Genomic DNA, 15,602 nt, shown 5'->3' with positions numbered 1-15,602 from the left:
CCATGTATTTGTAGTTTTTGCAGCTTTCTTCTTATAATTGATTCCTAGTTTCATACAACTGTGGTTGGAAAAGATGCTTGGTATTATTTCAATCTTCTTGAGTTTATTGAGACCTGTTTTGTGTCCTAACATGTAATGTATCCTGGAGAATGTGCCCAGTGCATCTAAGAAGAATGTGTATATTGCTAGTTTGGGATGGGATGTTCTGTATACACATGTTATGTTCATCTAGTGAAATGTGCCATTCAAGACCACTGTTTCCGATTTTCTGTCTGGATGATCTATCCATCGATGTAAACGGGGTGAAGTTCCATATTATTATTGCATTACTGTTAATTTCACCATTTAGGTTAATATTTGCCTTACATATTTGGTGCTCCGACGTTGAGTGTATATATATCTTCTTCCCAGACTGACCTGTTAGCATTATGCAGTTCCTTTGTTTTTTATTAGTCTTTGTTATAAAGTCTACTTTATCTGATATGAATATAGCTATACTAGATTTCATTTCCATTTGAAGGAAATATCTTTTTCCATTTATTCACTTTAAGCCTATGTGTGTCCTTTTCTCAGAAGTGAGTCTCTTGTAGGCACTCTATACATGCATCTTTTTTTTCTTATCCTTTCAGCCACTCTATGTCTTTTGAATGGTGAATTTAAACCACTTACATTTAAATTATTGGTAGATTGTACCAATTATTGTACCTAGGTTGTACCTAATTATTGGTAGGTTGTACTTATTTATTTTGTTCACTGTCTTCTGGCTGTTTTTGTGGTTCCTCTCTGTTCCTTTCTTCTTCTCTTTCTCTCTTCCCCTCTGGTTTTATGACTTTCTTTAGTGTTACATTTAAATTCCTTTCTTATTTTCTCTTATATATTTACTATAATTTTTGCTTTGTGATTACCATTAGGTTCGTATATAATATCTTATGTATATATCATCTTATGTGTTTTAAACTTGATAACAATTTAAATTTGAACACATTCTAAAACTCTATATTTTTTAATCACCATGTTTCATGTTTTTGATGTCACATTTTACTTATTTCATGTAGCCCTTAACTAATTATTGTAGTTTTACTTAATTTTTACTACATTTATCTTTTAATCTTCATTGTAGTTTTCTAGGTGATTAACACACTACTTTACTGTGTATTTACTTTTTCCAGTGAGATTTTTACTTCCATGTTTTCTTGTTATTAATTAGTGCCATTACTTTTTAGTGTCAAAGTCCCTTTAATATTTCTTACAAGGCCACTTTAATAGTAGTATGACTTTAGCTCCTGTGTTCTAGAAAACTCTACCTCTCCTTCAATTCTGAATGATAACCTTGTTGGGTAGAGTATTTTTGGTTGGAAGATTTTTCTTTCCTATCAGCACTTTTAATATGTCATGCCACTCCCATCTTGCCTGGCAAAACTTCTGCTGAGAAATCTGTTGATAGCCTAATGGCGTTTCCCTTGTATGTAACAATGGGAAATTGCTTTTTCTTTTGCTTCTTTTAAGATTTTGTCTTTAACTTTTGACATTTTAATTATAATGTGTCTTGGTGTGGATCTCTTTGGACTTACCTTGTTTTGTAATTTCTGTATTCTTAAACCTAGATGTCTGTTTCCTTCACCAGGTTAGGAAAACTATCAGCCATTATTCTTTCAAATCAGTCTTCTGCCCCTTTCTCTCTCTCTTCTCCTTCTAGAACTCCTATGACGTAAAGACCATTCCACTGGATGTTGTCCCATAGGTCTCTTAAGTTTTCTTCATTTTTTTCCACTGCTCTGTCTGGGTGAATTCCATTACTTTGTCTTCCAGCTTGATGATCCATTCTTCCACTTCACCCCATCTACTGTTGAACCCCTCTAGTCCCTCCTGTGTATGTTTCATTTCAGTTGTTGTATTTTTCAGTTCTGTGACTATTGTTTGGTACTTTTTCATACTCTCTTTGTTGGATTTCTCACTGTGTTCTTCCCAAGTTCAGTGAGAAACTTTATGACCATGACTTTGAATTCTTTATCAGGTAGATTACTTATCTGCATGTCATTAAGGTCTTTTTCTGAGGTTTTGTCTTATTCATTTGTTAGGAACAAATTTCTCTGTTTCCTCAGTTTGCTCGACTCCCTGTGTTTGTTTCTGTGTATTAAATGAAGCAGCTACCTCTCTGTCCTGAAGAAGTGGTCTTGTGTAGGTGATGAACATTCTTGTTTGACCTTGTGCTAGATGTTGGTTATCTCTTGAACCTTTGTGATTGTCTAAACCACACACTTTATTTTTTATACATCCCTGTTTTTAAGAGTGTGCCAAGAACTGTGAGTGCTCCAATAGGAGGAATTTCATTTAGCACTTAGTTTTAGACTGACCGGAAGCCAGACCCTCAGGCAGCAGCTTCTAAAGTATGCAAATATATACACTCCTGTAGGGCCATAATCATAATTCCTTCTGGCCTCCAGACTATCTAGAGGTGTCCTCTGGACAAGAGGGCAAAAATTGGGGCTCCACATTAAGTACATGACCTCTTCTCTGGGGGGGGGGGTCTCATCAAGCTATGGTGAGGCCATGGTGGTGGCTCAAGGATACTGTCTCCCTGCTTACATTCCCTGGGTACACCTCCCCAACCTTCAGATGTGTGGGAAATCTACAGCCTGTCCCCCAGGCTGAAACCCCAGGCTAAGTAAACAGGCCTTATTCAGGGAAAGACAGGTTGTGTTTCAGTCTGCAGTCTGTGAAGTGCCCTGAGCATGATGGCTTACCAATAACTGTTCACTGGTCAGCTAGTATAGCGGTGGGGCATGCTCGTTGACCTCAGAAAGGCAGTGGGAAAATGTTTTGATGTGTGTCCACGAGTTTCAGGAATAGTGCGGTAGTGCCTTGTCTGGGAGTGCATGCTGGTTTTTGGTCGGCTGCGGGACAGTACCATGACCTCTCATGTTCACCTGTCCCAGACAGGGAAAAGGAGAGTGCTGCAAACACCCACACTCTCTGGCTTTAGCAAGGCAATGGGATAGGGCCACATCCATGGAGCTCAGTCTTAAACAATCAATAAAGAATTGTGATACCGGAATTCTATCCTGCTGTCTTCCAAATGGCAACTGTTTAATTTTCCTTTACATAAAAATGTACAAAAGACCAATGGAGAAAAAGAGCAGTTTCTCTCCCAGTATAACTGTGTCTCCCTAGGTTCTATTTTAGCAAACCAAAAGGGACAAATTGGTTGAAGAAAGAGAAAATTCTAAGTCTTTAACAGACCATGACAAAAACAGAGCTAAATAATTATTTCTAAGAAAATGAAATTACTTTTTATCACTACACACTGAATGGCTTTCCTGACTGTCCCTTGTAAGTCCATAATAGCACTGTGTCACAGAACACACAATTCCTGACAATAGACGATACAACAGAAAAAAAATTAGTCTCCTGTGTGCAAAATAAAACTTTCATAACAATGGGCAATTCATGCCTTGCTCTCTCTAGACCTTTGCCAAACAGAATACCAGCACAGGCTAATTATGTGAGCTAGTTGAAAATTGTGTGCATAATGGAAATGCATTCCCCTAAAGAACAGCTGAGAAGAGGTCTCAGCACCAGATCCAAAACAATAGAAAAAAGTGAGAGAGCAAACATGAGGGCATATGCACAAGCATTCTCATTAGCACACGGTAGCTAACCATTTTTTTTGCTGCACATAATAAAGTTGTTCAATTCTGGCCTTGACAAAAAAAAAAAAGAAAACACCTTCCATGATTAAAGAATTCTCTCTCATGCTGACTCAAGTGCTTTGCTCCAACATACAGCTATGGATCATCCTTACATTGAGGACTTATTGTCACTTCGGGGAGCCAAAACAGTTTATGTCAGAGAGAATGTTGAAGAAAGTCAAAGGCAACTTTCATGCGCTTTCATGTGGTTTCATCAGGCAAGGAGTACAACCAGCTTGTCACAAGGTACCGTGGAGCAGGGACTCATTTTCCCAAGTTCTACATTTTGCACGTCATTGTGCAATGCCTGATGCAGGGAGCCTGCAGTAGGTTTGGGATTTGAGATCCATGGGAGAATTTTCAGAAAAATACCTGTACACCTCCACACCCAATAAACAAACCAACAGCTACCATGTGATCAAAACACACATGTGGCACCATCTGTAACGCATGAGCTCCTTTAAGTCCACTCCGAAAGTCAATAAATTTATCATGCGGGTAGAGAAGCATTTACAAGTTTCTTCTACCAATCTATGGTAAGTGAGGGTCCTGGAAGGAATGATGGCCCACTCAACTGTGTCATTTAAGAGAAGTTTCAGAAAGGGACTTTTTCAAGAGGCCTGGGGGCTGGATGTTGGGAAATCCAAATACAATGTCAGGGAGTTGATAACAGCTTATTCCTGAGCTGAAGGGTCCTAGGAGAGAATGAAGGCAGAAGAAAAGAGAAAGAGACACCTAACAAAGGTCATGATCTTCATTCAAGATGCAGCACTTTCCTCTGGTCAAGAAGGTGGTGAACCTACAGCAACAACACAAAGAAAGATCCTTTTTCCTCCCTCCTCTTTCTTTTCTCCTTCTGGTGTTCCATCTGGTTCAAAGCCAATGAAAACCAGATGACAAAAGGAGCAAGGAGTGTACTGATGAAGTCCTCATGGGTCAACATTCCAGGGCAAAGAAAGGCACAGACTAAACTGTAGCAAAGGGAAAACAAACAAACAAACAAAAAAAAAACAGATCAGGTGTGGCAGATGGAAGGTACAAGGCCCAGTGGATTTCTCCAGGAAGTACAGGGTCCATTGGTTGGACCCTACAGGATTGGATTGTCAAACCAGATTAACTCAAATCAGATATCTTAACCAGTATCAGGCTTCTCTAATAATTTCGAGGACCCAGGCAGTCAAGAGGCTCAGATAAAGCAGAGATGCCTAGGACATCAGGGGTGGTCACCCTGGTCCTGTCTTCCTGCACTGGACATGCGCCTCTAGCCTAGAATAGTAGCTGAGGTCTCCAAGTGAGATCCGTGGGGTTCCTTACACAGCAGGAACATTTCTACTAGAAAACAGTTACCTTTTATGCCCAGAAAGTTGGATAATCTATGTGCCATTCTCCATGGAGACCTGCTTCGCAGATCCTAGGTTCAGCTGAGTATAATTAATACTAAAAGCAACTCAGCTTAGTTCTCTGAGGAAGATTACAGGTGTACCACAGCCCCCCCCCCCCCCATGCACTTCCTTCATCCAGAACTGTCAGACTCTGCTCCTCCAGGTGCAATCAAGGCAGTACCACTCCCATCAGACTCTTAGGCCACCAGGGGCTCTTGTATATGTGAAGCTTGGAGCTTTCAGGTCTCCCTTCCCAGTATGAAGAAAATGGTATATGAAACTCTTTAAATACGGATTGGAAGCATGTGGGTGTGGGGAGTGAGGGGGGAAGTGGAAGGTGAACCACAGCTAGGAGTAAGGATAAATCTGCTAACCTCCTGGAATTATAAGGGATTCAGTACAAGTGTACATTTTTTTCTAGGATAGTGTCCAGAATGCTTCCAGGTTTTTTCAAAAAGACTGAAGGCCTATAAAAGTCTAGCCAGTAAAACCAGATGGAGTCTTCAGAACATGTGGATCCAAGGACAGATAAATTGAGTCCCCTCCTACCAGGGTCTGTCTGACCCTGGTCTGCAGTGTCTACCCCTCATCCACCCTCCTTACCAGAGAGAGCTTCTCACAGTCCAAAGTGAAGCCTGAGAATGAACACAGTCTTATTTTCCAAATGGTTTCAAAGCAGCTGTAAAATACTTTGACCACAAAACACTTACTTTAAAATTAAATTAAGGGACACCTGGATAGCTCAGTGGTTGAGCATCTGCCTTTGGATCAGGGTGTGATGCCAGGGTCCTGAGATCGAGTCCCACATTAGGCTCCCCACAGGGAGCCTGCTTCTCCCTCTGCCTATGTCTCTGCTTCTCTCTCTGTGTCTCTCATGAATAAATAAATAAAATCATCTAAAAAAATTAAATGCAAAAAGTAGAACTTACCTTTTTGCTTTGCTATATAATCTCTGAAAGCCATCTCGCAGACTTTTGCACATTTCTGTCAGCTGGAGCGATTTCTCATTCGGATATGTGCTGTTTTACGAAAGAGATTTTTAAAAGAGTGATTTAAAATGAGAGGTATAACATGATGTTAACATTCAGATTTAATTGATAAAATGTGCCCCAATGAAGTCTGATTTTCATTCCATTACTGGATGTCTCCATGAAAAAGGAAATTGATCTTTTCACCTCTGACAGGTCTAAATTAAAAAAAAAAAAAAAACAAAAAAAAACAAAAAAAAAAAAACGTTGACACTGTAGAGTCAAATAGAAAAGAACTCTATGGAAGACTTCATATTTTCAGGTTTTCCTATTTTGCGGTTAGTATTTACAACACACACATCACTGAACAGTTTTCATCACTGCCATCCATAAACACTTCATTTTTAAAAGACGTTGTCTCTGGCAGCAAGCATGCAGACACAAGAGATCAATAGTCTCTCCAAAAAGAAAGCAAAGTAAATCTGGCCCTTGATTATGGTAATAGCTATAAGAGCTTGTTGCTGTTTTTTCATGAACTTAGAAAATTGGAGTTGGAAAGAAACGGAATCAAGAAGAATGTTAAGGAAATGGATCACGGAGTCGGGTGGCCTCACGAGCTTCGAAGACACACGTGTGCTTTTTAATCATTCCAGACATCAGCTTCCACATTTCTAGTCTGACCTCCTACAGTTACTGTCCTGATACATACACAACATAGAAAACAATGTAAAGCACTTGGTACCATGGTGGACACCATAAATCCTCAAAAAAAAAAAAAATCCACTCTCACTTTCCTTAGACTTCAAAAACATGCATACAATTCTGACTTGGCCTTAAATGCATTTATTTAATCATCCTGAAGGTATTTACTGAGAACCTCGTGTAGGCTGGGGGCCAGCACAGGATGCTTCAGTAGATAAAACAGACATGGTCCCTCCCCTGGTGGAGCATGCAGTCTGGTCAGGGAGCAACATATTCATCAAAGAACCATACCAATGAATGCAGAACTATGACTGTGATTGGGATCATTAAAACAGCAGGGGGTACCACAGTACCACGGTGGTGTGTACTGGAGAGACCTCTGCCTCCTGGGGGGGGGGCGACGGAGACAGTGTTGTTCAGGTCAGAGACTGCAAGGATAAGGTAAGTGAGGTAGGTGAACTTTGGGATGTGGGGGGAAGGTTCCAGGCAGAGGGAAAAGCATGTGCCAAGGCCCCAGAATGGGAGGCAGGGCAGCCCACAGTGTCTGAGGAACTGAAAGAAGGCAGGTGGGGCTCATGGCAGAAAGGGGAAAAGATGTGTGGAGTAGCAAGGATGTGTGGAGTAGCAAGGAGGGGCCAGAGCACACAGGCCTGCTCAGGGTGACAGTCTACCCTAACAACAAGGGGAAGCAGGGGAGTCCTGTGGCCCGGACGTACATTTGAAGAGCTCGCTTTGCTGAGAAATGAGATGAGGGGAGGCAGGGCTGCCGAAAAGGTGGGCAGGTTAGGAGAGGGAGGAAGGCAGTCTGTTTTCCTAGTAAGGATACAACGGAACACGATGTGACAACCCCCAACCGGCAGGGGCAGGTGCTTCCCTGCTCTGCTCCAAAGTGCCCACCGCACAGCTGGGTGGCTTTCCTGGGCAGCTGCGCTCCCTGCAATTTAAGGACCCAGCAGGTCTTCGGTCTCATGGCACCTTCATTCCAACAACCTGCTTCCAAAACGGGCGTGGCAGGGGAAAGAAAGTGCTGGAAAGCCCTAACCCGTACCTGCCCACGGAGCCCGGCCAGCACTCCGCACAGGCCTGACCCCACAGCAAAGCCCCACAGCAAAGCAGGGATCAGAAGCTGACAGTCTTGAGATCTGTTCTGGAGGTGAGACTCACAGGATTTCTTAAGATTGGATACAGGAAGTGAGGGAGCAAGAGGTAGGAGGTAGAGACAAAGGGAGCTTCGTAATTAATTCTCCGAGAGTTCTCAGAAACGCCTTCTAAAAACACTGTCCACAGAGAACATACAGGCTCACAAAATCCCTCTTTATCCTGATGGGATTTTTCTCCTCCCTCCCCACCACGTCCTTCCTCCTTCTCTTTCCTCTGTCTTCAGGCCTGACCTTCTGTGCTTTCTGAATACATTATCGTACCTTCCAAGGATTTGTTTATTTCTAATCTGCTGTGTATTTTATTCAGGCAGCACCGTTAATGAAGTGAATTACCAAGCCAACAGTGCTTTGAATTATGATGGCTTTGCAATTCTGAATTGTGCAACTGTGACAAGCAGGTACCAATAGGATTTAGTGTCCTACAACTTTCCTTAAATTGGAGAGTATCTTTTGTTAATAAAAAGTCAGAACAGTTTTGCCCAACGAAAATCAACATAAGATCCATGGAAAGCAAATGAGAGTGCATGTGGTGTAAAGTGAAGATGAGAGCATGAAGTCATGGGGAGAAACAGGGTCTGAGGTACCAGTAGGACCAGCCTTTAGGGTTTCCTCTTTATAAAGAATCTTTATTCAATACAGTAGCTATAGGGATGTTATAGGTTGAATGTCTATGCCTCCCAGAATTCGTATGTTGAAATTCCGACCTCCAAGGTGATGGTATTATGAGGTGGGACCCCGGAGCACCTGGGTGGCTCAGTCATTTGGGCTCTGCCTTTGGCTCAGGTCTTGATCTCAGGGTCCTGGGATGGAGCCCTGCATCAGGCAACCTGCTCAGCAGGGGGCCTGCTTCTCCCTCTCCCTCTGCCTGCCACACCCCTTGCTTGTGTTCTCTCTTACTGTCAAATAAATAAATAAAATCTTAAAAAAAAAAAAAAAGAAGTGGGACCCTTGGGAGGTCCTGAAGACATGATGGAGGGGGGGCACTTGTGAATGCAATTAGTGCCCTTATAAAATCAGCCTGAGAGTCTCCATCCCCTTCTGTCTTGTGAGGTTACAGCGAGAGAAGGCCACCTCTGATCAAGTGGGTCCTCTCCAGATCTGAAGGTGCCATGATCTTGGACTTCCACTTCTGATCAAGTGGGTCCTCGCCAGATCTGAAGGTGCCATGATCTTGGACTTCCAGCCGCCAGAGCAGGGAAATGCACTGACGGTTGTTTCCTGTTACAGCAGCCAGAACAGACTAAGACAAGGGGATATGCAGGATGTGCACATAAATGCCTGACACTCAGAAGCCACTAAATCCAAGTCAGGTTTTTACTCTCATAACACATCATAGTATTCCTTCCTCAAACGATTCATGGTTATTAACGTGGGGGTGGGGGCAGAAACTTGTCTGCCCCCCCCCCCAGAAGCTGTGTCACTGTGAAAGGGTAAGGGAAGCCCCTTGACTTCTCTTTGCTTCCTGTTTCTCTCCTGTCTCCTTTCATTCAGTCTTCAGAGTTTTATTCCTTTCATCTAATGTCCTTAAAACCTGCCTAGGAAAATACTAAGATACTCACATGCAGGATCCATAAACTTCAGACATTTGCCTACGTTAGGCATCTGATCAATACAGACCCTTTCACTGCCCTCTAGAGAAGTCTCTCCATTCATGCTGTTAGCAACTATGTCTGTCATTCACAGAGGCAGAAATACATATGAATAATGTAACTGCCATGTTTTAAAATGCCTGAATACCTGAGACCCTAAAAGACAACAGGAATCCCAGGAAACATGGAGAGGCTGAGGCCCTTGGGGAGAAGGCAGGATGGCCTGGTTAGCTCGCCAGACCTCTGTGCTGTGTGAGTGAGAATTAGATGTTGCTTGCATCTGAGCTCTTTCCGAGGACCACGAAGGAATTACTTGCTCTTGGAAGAGGAAAAGAAGAAACGCTGTCGGCTCTGATTTGAGAGAAGACATGACCTGTGGACAGATCCTCTCAGAGAAGCTGGCATCCATTGCCAATGAAGACATTGGAGTCCTCCCTAACCTCTGATTTGGGGACATCTCTCAGACAGGTTAAAAGAGAGAAAGTCAGAAGTGATCAAGGTGCAAGAAGGAATTCTAAAGACTCAGAGTCAGAGGTAACCTGGTGGAACAAGAGATTGCCACAAGGCAAATGTGGGCTGATGCGTAACCCAGAAAAGATTCTCAGGGATCAGGTTAGAAAGGCCCATCTGAAAGGACTGGGTAGGGATCCCTGGGTGGCACAGCGGTTTAGCGCCTACCTTTGGCCCAGGGCGTGATCCTGGAGACCCGGGATCGAATCCCAAGTCAGGCTCCCGGTGCATGGAGCCTGCTTCTCCCTCTGCCTATGTCTCTTCCTCTCTCTCTCTCACTGCCCCTGATAAATTCCTCTTTCTCCATTCCTCCCAAATGTTGTATTATGGATTCTGACTGCTTTTATTATTTAATTATAGAGTTTATTTGTTTGGTTCTGGCAAGCAACCCTTCAGGCACATTTTCATCACTTGGCTGTGTGAGGGGGGAAAAACATCTTTATAATAAGATTTTGGGGAAAACATACACAAAAACAAGCACTTCTGCTATCATTATCCGTGTGGCTGGTATGCTTTTAAAATACTGTCTTTTTAAGTCAGTCTGGAGTTGAAAGTGATCACTTTACAAAACTACCTGGCAAAATTTCACAGAAAAGCAAAAAGCATAAGGACTACACAGCTCCTGCAAAAGGATAAAAATTAAGCCTCTGTTGATGCAAAGAATATCATCTCTTAAAAAATATGCCAAGTGATTCAATCCCTATGAGATAATGTCACCAGTACGTAGTGGGCATCCACAAGGACCTTTAAATGTAGAGTTTACATCACCTTCTGAGCATGATTTGTAATGAATGCCATCATGCAAGTGGTCCCCTGGAGAAGTAAAACATCCCAAAGAAAAATCTGCCTGTAGCTAAGGACTTTCAAGAACATCCAAATTCTATTTACAGTGACTATAAGGGGGCAAAACTAGAGTGTGAATCTAAATGAGCAGCTTTTAAAGCCTTATCAATTTTACTCTCTCTAAAAAAAATTGTTTTCTTTTTTTTTAAAGATTTTATTTATTTATGAGAGAGAGAGAGGCAGAGACACAGGCAGAGGGAGAAGCAGTCTCCACTCAGGCAGCTTGACATGGGACTCCATCCTGAGTCTCCAGGATTACGCCCTGGGCTGAAGGCGGTGCTGAACCACTGAGCCACCCGGGCTGCCCTGAAAAAAAAAAAAATTTTTTTTTTTTTACTCTCTCTGAAGAAACAGTGTTTTAACAGATGGAGAGTGCAGCCTAATAATGGAAAGCCCAAAGAATAAGAATTCTTCCAATTACTCCTTTTGCTCCTTCCCCACTCCTGGGAAGAGGAGCCGATGAGCCAAGAGGCCCTCCCAACCACCAGCAGAAACCCCCCTGAAGAGAGGTGTAAGAGATGATAGTGACCACCTGACCACCTGTGCTCTGACTTTGAAGTCAGCAAGCAAAATTTTAATTATAATGTGCCCTCTCTCCCTCACCATACAGTTTCCCTGAGGAACAAAGGCAAGTACCCAGCTCACTGGAGAGTTTGATTATTCTCTGAGTTTACTTAACCCAGGTCTGCCCTTGAGATATCAAACATGCCCAGGCAATGACAAAACCATGCCTTGGTGCCTACAGAGATGAAGGGCAGACCCTGGCCTGCCTGTTTGTTTAGTCGTTCGTCATCAATCAATGGAGCCCAAAGCATGTGCCACTGAGGATGGTGGCTACTGGAGATAGGACAGTGACTGAGACAGTGTCCCTGCGACCTTAGAGCAGAGAGTCTGGCAAGGAGGTAAGGACACACTAACCATGCTGACTTTCCAGAATGAATGCTGGTTATTTTCTATAACCATATGCATTTTAAGGAACCATGAATCTGTATTTTGGTGGATGTCATTTAATTCAAAATACCAGAAAGTGCTTTTAGAACGACCACCACAGAACTTCACTCTTTTATACACGAACAGTGCAGCCGAATGAAATTGCAGAAATTTCTGCTAACAATCTCTACTTTTCACCTTAACACTTGCCTGTCTTATGTTACCCTTGACAAAGATTAATTAGGTAGCTCTCTACACTCCTAAATCAGAAACCGTAATGTATTCTGGCTCCCTACCCCTTTTGAAAGACAGTTTTCAAAAATGTAAAGTCATAAATCTCAAACAGATATCAAATGAACACGTGTTAAAGATTTTAAGTCTATTCATAATGAGAAAATCAGTTCAAAGGAGAAGCCACAGTACAGGCACATTTATAGATCAGGAATATTGAGATGAATGTGCAAATAGGGGCGAAACAGGTAGAGAGGGGCGGGAAAGTCAATTGGACCTCTACCAGGTAGGACGTAATTTGCATATTTATAGACAAGAATGATTTTGCATTGCTGAGTTAACTACAACTTACAGAGTTGTAAAACTGCTCCCAGAGGATCAGAATCAGATAACTCAGAGGTGTATGATCTGAACAAGGCAAACTTATTCACTGAAGCACAAAATTTCCCCTAGACCATTAACAGTATCCCTGCCCATCGCTATAATGTTGATGGAAAGACCCACAGTAATGAACCTAATAGACTCCCACTTCTGCTACATTTCAGCCCGTCCATTCCACAGCTTGCCCCAAGGGGAACAGGTGGACCAGGCTCAGATATGAGTCCTTTGGGACAGAAAGGAAGCACTGAGTTCTTCAAAGGTTGAAGTAATTTACCAAAAGGACAAGTCTGAGATATGAAGATTAATTAAAACTTCAAATCCAGATGAGCAATAGTAGTGACAAAATTGAGATGAGATAAAAGAGAAGCACATTGGGAACAAATGGAAGAGAAGTGACCGGCACTGGAGTATCTGTGTCTTATTTCACTGTCCTCATGTGTGAGACCCTTGGGACTTGAGATAAACTCAAATGTGTAAGGTCGGGGTGGAATTCATCCATGGTGCAGTGTTTCTAAGCATTTTTAAACCCGTCTCCAACAATATTTTCTTGCTCGATACAGCCAAAATTCTTTTGACTTTTCTTGAATGTGTTTTGAATTTGAAATTATTGGATAGCTTGAGTATACTTGTAATGCTAATATCCGTATTCCTTGATGCAGACATTCTGATCTGCCCTCCTGGCTAAGCATAAAGATCCTAGGAGCAGAATCTACTGCAGGCGCTGTTTTTAACACGTAATACATGTATCATCTCATTTATTCCTTGCAATGAATAGACAGGGTAGGCCCTGTGTCCATTTAACAGATGAGGAAAACAGAGCCTGGTAAGATTCAAGGATACACCTAAAATCAACTCTGCTAGTTAGAACTGGAGTGGGTTCGCTATGGTTCTGGGTTCTTAACCACTATGCTATCTACCTCCACTAATAGGGGGGGACAATCTGTCCTTCAGTGGAGAGCTATTCACCGTCTATGGCAACACCCACCTGGAGGTGACCTGATTCTGAATCTATGGGGGCTGATGAAGACCCTCTCCTTGACCAAACTCTAGTCATGCCCCTCTGAACTTTTTCAACTAGACCTCATCCTTGGGCATCTCCTTAACAGTTCCATTTTAGCGAAGAATTCTGCTCTGGTCAGGTTAGCCAGAAACCCTCATCTTCCACATGCGATCATCCTGAGTATCTGACCAAATTCCTCATCCCTCACCATCCCCCAGGTGGTATCTGACCACCCTGGCCTGCCTCCAGTGAGAATCCTACCAGGATGCCCCTTACCCTGATGCCTCCTCCTAGTAACCAGGAGACATCTACTAGTTCCTAGTTCCATCCACTAACCCCTGTCCCCAGGTGTTCCTTGGTTGGCAATAAACTCCTCCATTTCTTTGTTGTTGTCCTCAGAGTAGAGCCCAATATCTCTCACCTACTTAAACACCCCACTGCAGTGGTCCCCATAACTGAACTGAATAAAGTCTGCCTTCCCATTTTAACAAGGAACATGAATAATTTTTTCTTTAACAGAGCTATTTTGTGATTCTATAAATCGTAGCTAGCTGACAGCAATGCAAAATAATTCTTGTCGATAGGCGTACAAATGAATTATGTCCAGTGGAGAGACAACTCTTCCCCACGGTAGGAAAATTAGGTTTGCCTCGATTTGCACATTCATCTCAATATTCCTGATCTATAAATGTGTTTGTTACTTTGAACTGGATGTTAACAGCTTACCGGTTTCTTTATGGATGAGTTAAACAAAATATTTCAAAAGTGTTCATTTTTCTATCTGTATGAGAGGCATGCTTTTACCTTTTTAATAAAAGTCTCTTTTTTTTCATAAAATTATCTTCCAGAACTCTGAATGAGAGGGCCAAAGACTTTTTCCAAATTGAATAAACAGATTACCCCGATCAAGGAGATACGCAGTGGTGGCAAACCAACCATATTTCAGATCTGCTGCACACTAGATTCTTAGCTCCAAGAAAGTTATTTAACTCCTCCGTGCTTTCAGCCTTGGGTGCAAAATGGGGATAATGCTACCTCTTTGACAGACCTGATGCAGTCTGCAGGAGATAATGCATGAATTTGATGCAGTCTGTAGGAGATAATGCATGAATGCGCTCAGCACACTGGCTGAAAAAGAGAGCTCACTTAAGCAGGACTCAGGAGGAGTCCTCAAGGAAGCTGTCACTATAGGGGTATCTCTTGAAGCAACGCTTCTCAAACTACAGTGTGCCTCTGAAACACCTGTAAGATTTATGAAGATGCTGATTCTGGGTCAGGAGATCTGGGATCAGGCCTCGTAGGTCTGCAGCTCCAACAAGCTTCCAGGTGATGCCAATCCTATTGGACTGAGCATCACACTTGGAGAAACAAAGTCTTCAAAGAAACTTGATCATTGGTTAACTTGATCATTGGTCACCTACCCTGACAGTTTCTCATAATAGCTTAGAGGAAGACTTGCAAGATATGCAGGACTGCCTTACAGCCAAAAGCCTTTATGGGAAAAACAATGTGAAAAATTAGAAAAATTTCCACAGTAAAATGAGCTAAGTGACCCTGTCAAGAGTTTGTTGCTGTTTTCAAATTTCCAGATGAAAAGCTCAACAAAAATAATATAAGAGATTTATAGTCCTGAGAACATTTAACATCATTGCTTTCCTGAGTCAAGATGCAGAGCTCATCCTTCCAGGAGCTCTGCTACAGAGAACACACAACTAACCTCTGCTGTCACTAATGCCTCCACTCAGCACCAACAGCCCGTCAAACACCATCCTCCGGTGGGGATTATTCCAGCAAACTGGATGGTAATTGAAGGATATGGCCTTTTCTCAGAAAAGGCCAATGGACATGAGTTGGAAATGTCTCTAAAATGTCAGTTAAAATCCATGTTTAAGTATCCATATTAGCTACGTAATCCCTATCAAACCTCTTCATCCCAACCCCCCCAAAATAAAGAAATTTCTCTGTCAACTAAAATTTTCCTCAATAAAACTCAGAGAAGTGAATTCTGAGATAAGAATTTAAATGAGAAAATAACTTTTATCTATTTTCTATGCTGAGCCTATAGTGGTTTGAGGTAGCCATATAGACAGTGGATAACATTTAAGATTTTTTTTTTTTTTTGAGAGAGAAAGAGAGAGGGAGGAAGAGAGTGCTCAAGTGCAAGCAGAGATGGGGGAAGTTTAAAGAGAAGGGCAGAGAGAGAGAGAGAATCTTAAG

The 15,602-nt window shown here is 42.3% G+C and overlaps 1 protein-coding gene across 1 annotated transcript in view; it reads right to left on the bottom strand.

Annotated features, from left to right (window-relative positions):
• Positions 1-15,602, bottom strand: part of ST8SIA6 (ST8 alpha-N-acetyl-neuraminide alpha-2,8-sialyltransferase 6) — a 137,917-nt gene that overhangs the window by 69,894 nt on the left and 52,421 nt on the right. Inside the window, exon 2 of the mRNA XM_072825663.1 lies at positions 6,001-6,090. Within this exon, the coding sequence (XP_072681764.1) occupies positions 6,001-6,053 (53 nt within the window). The 5' untranslated portion in view covers positions 6,054-6,090. The remainder of the gene's footprint in view (positions 1-6,000; positions 6,091-15,602) is intronic.

The sequence above is a fragment of the Canis lupus genome, chromosome 5 (genome assembly GCF_048164855.1).
Source record: "Canis lupus baileyi chromosome 5, mCanLup2.hap1, whole genome shotgun sequence".
Lineage (NCBI taxonomy): Eukaryota > Metazoa > Chordata > Mammalia > Carnivora > Canidae > Canis > Canis lupus.
This window is presented reverse-complemented; position numbering and strand designations above follow the sequence as displayed.